The sequence below is a fragment of the Nicrophorus vespilloides genome, unplaced genomic scaffold (assembly GCF_001412225.1).
Source record: "Nicrophorus vespilloides isolate i.1.1-1 unplaced genomic scaffold, Nicve_v1.0, whole genome shotgun sequence".
NCBI lineage: Eukaryota > Metazoa > Arthropoda > Insecta > Coleoptera > Silphidae > Nicrophorus > Nicrophorus vespilloides.
Window position 1 is genome coordinate 46,699 of NW_017099710.1, and position 10,884 is coordinate 57,582.

The 10,884-nt window shown below is 35.6% G+C and overlaps 2 protein-coding genes across 5 annotated transcripts; one reads left to right on the top strand and one right to left on the bottom strand.

Annotated features, from left to right (window-relative positions):
- Positions 1-2,451: 2,451 nt before the first annotated feature.
- Positions 2,452-4,900, bottom strand: LOC108565325 (serine/threonine-protein kinase ULK3-like). Of its 2 annotated transcripts, XM_017924733.1 has the most exons (7): positions 4,883-4,900; positions 4,755-4,827; positions 4,465-4,700; positions 4,058-4,407; positions 3,780-4,002; positions 3,133-3,717; positions 2,452-3,074 (listed from the first exon to the last, which is right to left on the bottom strand). In XM_017924733.1, exons 3-7 carry the CDS (start codon positions 4,624-4,626, stop codon positions 3,024-3,026), a joined length of 1,371 nt encoding a protein of 456 aa, XP_017780222.1. In that variant the 5' UTR covers positions 4,627-4,700; positions 4,755-4,827; positions 4,883-4,900; the 3' UTR covers positions 2,452-3,023. The 2 variants fall into 2 exon arrangements, with proteins under 2 accessions (XP_017780222.1, XP_017780221.1); XM_017924732.1 differs by lacking the exons at positions 4,755-4,827; positions 4,883-4,900 and having other exon boundaries at positions 4,465-4,744.
- Positions 4,901-4,956: 56 nt separating this feature from the next.
- LOC108565324 (synaptojanin-1-like) lies at positions 4,957-10,518 on the top strand. 3 transcript variants are annotated; one of them, XM_017924728.1, is made up of 13 exons: positions 4,957-5,248; positions 5,310-5,536; positions 5,606-5,748; positions 5,800-5,964; positions 6,019-6,163; positions 6,220-6,666; positions 6,960-7,091; positions 7,142-7,298; positions 7,358-7,840; positions 8,338-8,621; positions 8,696-9,371; positions 9,842-9,933; positions 9,994-10,518. In XM_017924728.1, exons 1-13 carry the CDS (start codon positions 5,122-5,124, stop codon positions 10,234-10,236), a joined length of 3,321 nt encoding a protein of 1,106 aa, XP_017780217.1. In that variant the 5' UTR covers positions 4,957-5,121; the 3' UTR covers positions 10,237-10,518. The 3 variants fall into 3 exon arrangements, with proteins under 3 accessions (XP_017780217.1, XP_017780218.1, XP_017780219.1); XM_017924729.1 differs by having other exon boundaries at positions 9,848-9,933; XM_017924730.1 differs by lacking the exon at positions 4,957-5,248 and having other exon boundaries at positions 5,466-5,551; positions 9,994-10,517.
- Positions 10,519-10,884: the final 366 nt, after the last annotated feature.

Here is a 10,884-nt window from a genome sequence, read left to right on the forward strand (position 1 = left end):
GTTACCAGGATAATAGCAATTGATAGAGGTTATTGGGTGAATTTATCTGCCGGGAATTTTGTTCCTACAGCATTGGGAACTATGGTGCACAGTAGGTAGCAGGATAACAGAAATACATAGTGATGTGCCGCTATTGATTTTACTCAATTGAGCATACTGCGTTGTCTATACCAGTGGTCTCCAAACTTTTTTCATCTCTGTAAGACTAAGTATCATTTGTACATTTTATGAGAATTAATTTCATAAAAAAAAATGATAAATGATGTTCAAAATTTAGATCTTATAAAATATTAATTTGATCATTTTTAATAAGATTAAGAAATTTCATTATGAATGGATTATTATAGGAAACAGTATTAATAGATATTATAAAGAAAATTGTAATAATTCATTGAAACTAACATTGCACTATATTATCTATGTTATGTAATGGTATCAACTACCATGACGGTACTATCTTTGATGGAATTATATTTCAATATAATATTTCTAAATATATCCTTACAATAAAATTTAATACTTTAATATCAATATTGTGTTTGAATATTTACAAATATTCCTTTCAATATTTATTTTATAACATCTACTTTTATTTACTTCTACAGATGAATAGTAAGTAAATTTGTTAGCGGTACAAATGTAATGTAGATGACGAACTCAATAGTATCCATCTGTGTAAATTAGTTTATTAATAAATTTAATCATACTTTAATATTAGACAAAATATTTCCATATAATTTGTAGTTTTAATGAAATTTATTTGAATTGATAAAATATTTAAATTCATTCATTATACTTTGATATAGAAACAAAACTTCTAAAATTACATATAAAATAAATTGTAAACTGTTCTGTTCTGTTCTGTTCTCTAAACAAAAAAGATGCCCGACGTATCGAATTTATCACAGGTGTATTCTGGATGGACATTAATTTACACATATATTTCTTAGTACTGCTCTCTCGTCTAATACTCAGGGGAACAACACCAGCTTCAACGTGCAGAGAGTCAATTAGACAGGTACGGAGGACGCCAAGTGCTATTCTCATAGCTTCATTTTGTATCCTTTCCAAAGACTGAATTTTAAATTTATCACAAAACGAATTAATTTCTTAAAAAGCGGGTTTTAAAAAAAGACAATGTAGAGAGTTCTCGTTTAGAAAATTTAATTTTAATTGTTTGGCTAAGTCTATGTCTTTCTTAGTATTCTTGATTCGAGTTATAAGAACATTATGTTGTTATTAAATGCGTGTTAAAACCGTGTTATAGTGGAATATGCCGTGTTATAAATGAGTTACTTATATACAATTACTTATTAGAAGTGACTGATTAATATTAGAAAAGCGATACCAAAATTGTTAATATTTAAGTTTAACATTAATATTACTCTCATTACAATTTATATTGTTAAATATGTAAACACATGGAATATTCAGAATATAATTAAAGTTAATTTTGTATTTAGCCCATTTTTTGTAATCAATTTGTTAAATAAAGTTTGGTTATTTGTAAGATATAATTTTCCACCTCATCTTCTAAATTATTACATCTAAGAAAACACAAACAAAATGGATTTAAAAAATAAATAAATTGAACTATTAGAAGTATAGACCACACAGCTTACACAGTAAAGTCAATACCTCAACATACCTCTATGTACTTCAGTTATCCTGATACCTACTGTGCACCATAGTTCCCAATACCGTTCCGAGAACAAATTTTTGAGTACATACATAATAAATAAATTCACCAAATTCATTCTCTTTCTATATCTGTTATTCTATTAACTAAAAGAACTAACAGTTTTTGAGCGCGTGCGGCTTCATACTTGGAAATTACCGAAACTATTCAAAAATTTAAAGAAGAAATGAATTTGTTTTTTTTACACTTGTCTTTTTCCTTTGTACTTTTTTCTTGATAATATCATTTTCCTTATTCAAATAACTATTGTTAACCATGGCTGTGCCTTAATTCATTTGTTGAATTGAGGAATGTTGAATAATAAATATTAATTCATCTGTAATTTTAAAATGTATTCTAAATTATGACGTATTCTGGACTATATAATTTCCCTATATGTATAAATTATATAATTTGTTAATTGATTTTTATAAAAATGGACTGCAGAAACGTCAGCAAATTGTTAAATTTTCTTTTGATTAACAATAAATAGCAGATTTCATATATTGCAAACACTTCATTATCCCATGATAATCAGTAAAAAATAATGAATCTACGGAAATTAAATAGAAGTGATCAGAAAGAAAGACATCTTCCTTTCGTTTAATAAAGATGTCTAAATGAAATAAATTATATGGAATTTTCATAATTATTTGTAAATTTACTAAATTTTCTTAAACAGATTAATCTAGATATAAAACATTGGAAATATTATATTTCTTCATAAGGAATGGATAATTAGGTAAAATAGTAATTAAAGAGAAATAGGAGAGTAATTTTATTTAAATTTTAATGAATTTTTGACAGCTAAGACATTCATAAATAGCAAGAAGGTCTAAGGATAATTTGGCACTTAAACCCATTGGAATTAGAACTCTTCGAAGTTGCCATCAGTCGAAACTTATAAGGAAGGAATAATAGCTAATTACTAAGTGCATCTACTACTGTAATTAAATAGTTGCTTTCCCCCGATATTATACCAGTATATATTAGTAATTAAATGCACTAATATATTTGCTATTCTCCGGAATTTTCCTAATACTAACATCACATATATAAGTTAACAAAAATTTGGTAACAAAATATAAATATATAATAAATATTTTTTCCTAGTGTTTAACAAGGTGTCTGCTAATTTCACTTTTTAAAATTGGTACAGATATATAGAGTAGAATCTTTTTAACAAAATATAACATTCTAAATTCTTCTTTTTTTTTAAATATATCTTTAAATCATCTGATTGATGCTACATATACATATATCACTAATACCTATTAAATTCATGGTTTGGTTAGACAGACATTATAATAAGATAACTTGTTGTTATATCATTAAAATATTTAGCTTAGTCAGTAATTCTCTTAATTTCCTCACCCATTGTGAGCCATTTATCAATCTGTAAAATAAATAATTATTACTAGTATTCTCTCTCTTTTTGATGTCAATTATATTACCTGAGCCAACAACAGTGATTTTCTGTATCCAGTTGGTTCTGTCATGCAGATCGGTACTAATAAAGCTAGAGCTTCATTGATCTTCACGAATGCTTGGATGGCGTTTCCTTCAGCAAAATACTCTTCCGCAATAACACCAATGTTGATTCCTGACAACATCTTCGGCGTGGATTTGGCCATGGTCTTCAACAAATCAAAGCTGTTATCACAAAGCTTGCTGTGTATAATCTTATCGGAGATGTATCTGCAGAGCTCGTTTATTCTGTATATGTATTGATTAAATTTCAGTTCCATCTTATACTTCTGTGCCGGATTTGGCTCTGTCATTATATAAGGATGCAATAGAGAAACGGCCTCTTGATACTTGAAGAGAGACTCTTCATACTTCCTATCGGATTCCAGCTCAAGGGCATCAGTAACCAAGATAACAATATAATTGTAATTTTCGTTAGTCGGCATTTTGTTGATGTCAATAAAAGGATGTTTGTAGAAGTCCTCGAATTTGATACGATCGTCTTTGTTGTAAGTAAGAAGACTTCGTAATAGATTTTCGCAATTTGCGGACATGTGCGAATGCCTTGGGATCTGTAGAAGATAAAAGTTAGTTATCTTGAAAAGTTTTGATTGTGATAGGAAGCTTTACATACAGTCATCAAATTTTCTTTAGTTATCATAGCTTTAACTGCTTGTAGAGATGCATGGAAATAGGATGGTCTTCCAAAAAGGCATTGGAACATGACGACGCCGAGAGACCAGTAGTCGGACGTGATGTCGTAAGGTTTTCCCATGATCTTTTCAGGAGCCATGTATGCAACGGTTCCATTCTGCCTCCACTTCTCCATTTCATTCGGGTTGATGACTTCAGCAACCCTGTTGAATGATGAATATAGTTAAGTTAAATTGTAGAAGTTTTAGCATTTTGTACCCAAAATCAGATAGCTTGAATGTCAATCTTGGGTTGGAGCAGATCAAGATGTTCTTTGGTTTGATGTCCATGTGGCACATGTTGATGTTATTGAGGTATTGCATGGCCAGTGCCAGCTGCTGCATAACTATCTTCACCAATGATTCAGCAAGCTTATGCCTCTTGTAAATATAGTTCTCTAGATCACCATCATTGCAGTGGTCCATTACTAGATAGACTATATTGGCTGAAGCGAAGTGCTCGATGTACTGAACAATGTTAGGATGGTGCAAGTTACGGAGGACCTCAACCTCCTTGATGCTCCTCTCCTTCATCTTCATCACCTTTATGGCACATACTCCAACCCTCTCCTACAATAACAACATTACAATAAAGCAGGAATACAATATATAGAATATTTGATTTACATTTGCAGCCCTGTAGACTGTGGAGAATGACCCTTGGCCAATCTTCTCACACAATTTGATGGCATGTCGTCCAAGAAACTCTTTCTCAGTTAAATGAGTCATTACATGGTATCTTTTTCTAACAGCACTCATATATAAAGATACACGAATAACCTTTTTCATTTACCAAGGATTTTGTGTAACCAAAACCAAATCAGCTATGTGTTCTTATTACAATGTTTACTAACAGCTTCAAACTACAACGGATTTCAATATGTATTAAACTCTGGAACATAAGCAATGCAACTTACCCCTGTAATGATAAACTGTTTTGGTTGTTTTGTGCAACAACTTGGAAACTTCATTGGCAGGTGGCGCTACAGTCTTGAAGCATCAAATCAATACAATATAATTACGTATTTAAAACAAATACACCCACCAGTTTGTCCCAGATATTATGCATATCGATTTCATTGCAACTGCATTTGCTAAACCTAAGCTAAGCTGAACAGGTGTCATTTATTTTGACAGTTGTCAAACAAGTCATAATAGTTATCAATACTTATTTGATACTTAAATATTTTGAGTGGTTCTCTCTGTTATGCATTTTATTTAAACCATTATTTATGTATTAATAATTAGAAACACCTTAAAACGTAACCATACAAAGAAAGTACCATGGCTATGTTTCAAGGTTTTAGAGTATTTGAAAAAATACAAGCTGCAAGTCCACACAGTATTCTATTGGAGCACAAGAACAAGAATGACACCTTACTGTTCGAGAGCCAGGCAATTGCAGTGCTTTGTAAGTCATAAGAAAATCATAAAAAAATCAAATTTAACCATTAAACCACCTGTTGTTGTAGCACCTCAAGAAACCGATGCTGTCAAGAGGATGTACACTAAGTTAACAGATGCATATGCCTGCTTGGGTGTCCTACAGCTAAACACAGGTGAAACCAGTGTCATGTACCTGGTCATGGTGACAGGTTGCTTCTCTGTGGGTAAAATAGCAGACTCAGAGATCTTTCGGATCACCCAAACCATGTTCATTCCATTACACTATCAACATTGCGAAGACAGAATTGTTGAGGTAACAAAGTGAAAGGTAACTTGTATTTAAAGTCATTCAATTCACCTGAAACTTTAATCACTTTTAAAGGTTCGCAAACTCCTTAATTCTGGTACATTTTATTTTTCTTGGTTGTCTACCACATCAACCAATTCTTATAAGATCCCATTAGATTTAACCTTGTGCGCGCAGCGCAAGCAAAGAACGTCGCTGACGGATAACCGCTTCTTTTGGTAAGATTAATATGGACCATGCTTAGGCTCAAATTTACGTACTAATTTAAGGAACCGTATGCTACATGTACATTTGCTGAGATACGGGGTGGATTGTAATTCATGGCTAATCAAAGCTATGTGTGGCTCAGTTGAAGTAAGAACTGCCTTTGCTGCTCATAGGAAAGCCACGGCAGCTGTTATATCGCGTTTGAGCTGCGAAAGGGCTGGGACTAGGTTTCTATACAGCAGCTTTGTTTAAGAAACTTTCATCACATATCGCAATTGTAGGTTTAATGTTAGGGGTACCAACGATGAAGGACACGTCGCTAATTTTGTAGAAACCGAACAAGTGATATACCTAGATAATGAAGTGTCTTCCTATATACAAACTCGTGGTTCTGTTCCTCTATTTTGGGAACAGCCCGGAGTACAAGTAAGTTGTACAAATTGTTGTCGCGTTGCGGAAATTAAATTCGAACTGGATTTAAGGTCGGGTCTCATAGGGTGAAATTATCGAGAGGATTTGAGTCCTCTAAATCAGCATTCGATAGGCATTTAAGGATAATCAAAGAACGTTACGGTAGGCAGGCTATAGTGAATTTATTAGGCACCAATTTGATCGGCAACAAGGATGGGGAGAGTACGCTCAGCAATGAGTTCCAAAAACATCACCAGGAATCTATCTACAGAGATGATGTTCCTCATATAGTCTTTGATTATCATTTGGAATGTCGCGGCGGTAGCACGAATAACTTAAATAAACTTAAGATGAAAATTGAACCGTCGCTTCAGGAGTTTGCCTTCTATCATGCAGACAGATCGAACGTCTACAATTTACAAACCGGAACCATCAGGACCAATTGTTTAGATTGCTTAGATAGAACTAATTGCGTACAAACATTCTTAGGTCTGGAAATACTTTCAAAACAATTACAGGTATTTTATTTTTATTTAGCTTGTATTTCTCATTTGCAGTTTAGCGTATTTGTATTAGAAAATAAGTTGATTACTTATACCATTTCGCCATATATAGTTAAAAAATAGTATCAAATTTTGTACTTAAAAAAGGATAAATCAATATATTTAATTTGTTTTAAAATTTTATACCAGTGAAATCTGCAATCGTCTATAATAAATAAAAGTTTTATTTACATTACGTAAATAAGTATCTAAATAAGATCAGGTCTTTTGGGAGGGATAAAGGTAATGAAATGATGGTATATTTATAGGTGATGAATCTGATAGAAAAGAAGCAGACAATTACGAGATTTGAGGAAGTATTTAAGCAGATGTGGATGAACAACGGTAATGCCATTAGCAAAATATACGCGGGGACTGGAGCAATTCAAGGCGGATCGAAAGTAAACTTCTCTCAATTAGAAGATCAGTGATAAAATAGAGATTGTTTCAGTTAATGGATGGTGCGCGTTCGGCAGCCAGAACAATCCAAAACAATTTATTAGATAATTCGAAGCAGGAGGCCATCGATATATTGTTGGTCGGTTCGACATTGAGCACGGAACTGGCCGACAGGGCGAGAACTTTGCTCCCTTGTAATACACTCCACGGTAATTGAAGAGAGCGATGTGGTAATGCGATTGTCCCTGACTTTGAAATTCGATTGTAGCACCACCCCATATCCTGAGAGAGATGTGCCGAAGACAAAACGAGTATACAACCTCGATGCCTTTAAGAGTTGTGGTCGGCACATACAATGTGAACGGCGGTAAGCACTTCAGAAGTGTCGCTTTCAAGAACACCTCCCTCTCGGATTGGCTTTTGGACTGCCAGTCTTCGAGCGACTATAACTTGATAGACGTATCAAACGCGTCGAACTCCTCTGATTCCATACCGCCGGATCTCTTCGCCATCGGCTTCGAGGAAATTGTAGATCTGAACGCCGCCAACATCGTTGCATCCCGGTGCGATAACGCGAAGGCCTGGGCCGACGAGCTGCAGAGGGTCATCTCCAGAGATAGATCATACGTGCTCATCACCTACCAGCAACTGGTTGGCATTTGCTTGTACCTATTCGTGAGACCTGAACACGTTCCCTACATCAAGGATGTCGCAGTGGATTCGGTGAAAACAGGACTCGGGGGACACACTGGTATATATAAAATTTATTTTAGAATCGCACGGTTGCAAATTCATTAACCCAATTGTGACTCGTAAATGCTACGAGCACAAAAGCGACGCAATCCTCGGTTTATGTACGTTTAATTTAATGGTGCGCACTTATATTCTGTGTACGATGAAAAGAAATTGAAATAATATAGCTTATTCTAAAATCGCAAGCGATTTTATTGCCACTATTAAAATTTTACTGCTTGAGGTAATTTTCTATTTAAACACCTGTCGATAACTACTAGCTGCTTCCGGTCTTCTATGAACGAGTTTCTGATACTATTATTACTAAATTTTTACTGCGTTTGGTTATTTTTACTGCAACTAACATCTACTAACAACAGGAAGCGTTTTTAAGGAGGGCGTCTGCGATTGGTCAAAGTCTGTAATTATACGCGGCTTCAGTGAATTTGGGTATACGCTTATTAATCGTTGTTTCTTATTGATTCCGGTGATTGATTGGATTAATGAATGTTGTAGGTAATAAGGGTGCAGCTACAATCAGGATGGTTTTCCATGCAACGTCCTTGTGCTTCGTATGTGCCCATTTCGCAGCTGGTCAATCGCAGGTCTTGGAAAGGAACGCCGACTACGCGGAAATCACCAGGAAAGTGAATTTCCCGATGGGGCGCACGTTGAATTCGCACGAGTATTTGTTTTGGTGCGGCGATTTCAATTACAGGGTGGATATGGATAAGGAGGAGATTAAGGAGCTCGTTAGGCTAGGCGATTTGCACGCGGTGCTGCAGCATGATCAGCTCAAGGTTTATACCTCATTTCCGTTTGAGATGCGCCGTACGCGACACTCCACTATTAACACTATTAATGCGTTTTGCAGAAGCAGCAGGGCCAGGGTAACGTGTTCAAGAACTTCCTGGAGGGTGAAATTACGTTTCCGCCGACATACAAATATGATCTCTTTAGCGATGATTACGATACGAGCGAGAAATGCAGGGCGCCTGCCTGGACCGATCGCGTCTTGTGGAAGAGGAAACCTCTGTTACCCGACAACGCAGAGGATGGTTATAATTCCGGAAAACTTGTTTACTATGGCCAAGCAAACTTGAAGCAAAGCGACCACAGGCCAGTCGTTGGGATTGTAGATATTGAAGTCAGGAAGATCGATCCGACCGCGAGAGAACGAGTCTTCTATCAGGTAATTGCAGATTTCGGACCACCCGATGGTACCATCATCGTGCATTGCGAGGACTCCCCACAGACGGATGAGGATACAGTTTTCGATGACAACCTCATGCTTTCTTTACTGGAAGAACTTTCGCATATCGGAGATGTGATTTTGGTCCGCTTTGTGGCCGATACAATGTGGGTCACCTTTAGGGATGGTCAGTGCGCTTTGCAGGCTGCCGCCCGGCAGCACCTCAAAGTCCTCGACTACAATCTAATCTTATCCTTAAAAACGCCCAATTGGGTCGAACAGACCAAAGAGGAGATCCAACTCTGCACTAGCAATACTATTCCATTGTGTGTAGGTGTCTCGCAACCCGACTATAACTGTAAGTGTATTGATTTTTATTCAAAAGAACCAACTATTCTTATACATTACTACAGCTAATACCTACTCGAAGGATGATTATCTTTTTACATGATAAGTCAGCAAACGTAGAGTATAAAATAACTAGATTTAAATTAACTGTGATTAATAATGATCTTGATCTAACATATTTTAGTTAATCAACTTAAAGAAATGGTAAAGAAATTAGTAAATGCAAAGATAAATCTTTATCATACCTTATCAAATTAACTTTAATAAGCTGATCTGTTATATTTCAATTAATTAACTATGGCTCAAAAGGATGGTAAACTAATTAAATTTGGTCATTAAGTCAGTAAATGCAGATTTAGATTCAGGAGTAAAGGAGCGGGCAATGTTGGCTGCCTATGCGAACATCTTCATTGTTTTAAAATTCAACCTTTGAACTCCATTAATAACATAGATTAAAATATAAATAATTTATTGCGCAAGGTTTAGGTATTCCAGATGTGAATAAATCGGGGCCTCCGAGCAGACCTCCACCACCTCTGAAGTCTCCAGGAGCTACAAGAAAACTGCCTAAGGTGCGTACGATAATGATGGAAACAGCGAAGAAAACATCGTTTTGTTGTTGATGTTTGCAGGCGGCAGCGTTGAACATAAACAAGTTGCGTCCAGAAGTCAACATGGAGGAAACAGGGATATACGAGGAAATAAATGATGACATTATTAGCAGACCGGAGCCTCAAGGGCCACCACCGCCGCCGCCTCCGCCACCTCCACGTCCTGAATCAACAAACCTTCCGCCACTTCCTCAAAGGGCTACGCCGCCTCCCGTCCCCGCGAGATCTGCGCCGCCACCGCCTCTGCCAGCCCGCCCCCGTTGATCCATCCTTTTTTTTAGCTAGTCATTCATGAAAATGAAAAAGTTCCTCTTTTGCAGACTTTCTGGGTCAGTAATTCCTGCCTTAATTTATTCCTTTTTTAAACAATAATTTCCCTTTTTAATAACCTCTCAACTTCATTGTGAACGCGGTTGGGGCTGCACGTCTTTATATAAATTTTTAATTATGTTATATGTCCATGTATGTTATTATAAATATTATACAGGTTCGAATATATTCTTGTATGCACACAATAAAGAAGAAAGAACAAATAAAAAAACACAAAGACAAATCAAATGAAAACCCTTGCCCTTTTACTGTATTTATGTATGTTTCACCTACCGGTTGATACCTAAGGCGGAAATATGAAACCCTTGGCAGCGAGATTAAGATCATTAGAATGAAATTTATTGGCCTGACATCAGACCCATTATAAATCTTACTAAGTTTACGTAAAGCCGTTTTCTTTCCAATCGAATTTCCTGTTAAGTGTGTTATTAATAAAATTACTTTACAAGACTCGTATTTTTAGATCAAATGCGAATCGACCCGTCCAATTCCACAGTCGGGAAATATAAATTAGGAAATAAATACCATTTTTTTTTGTTTTGTTCGCTTGATGAGGCACGCGTGCCGGATATCCAAGGCACG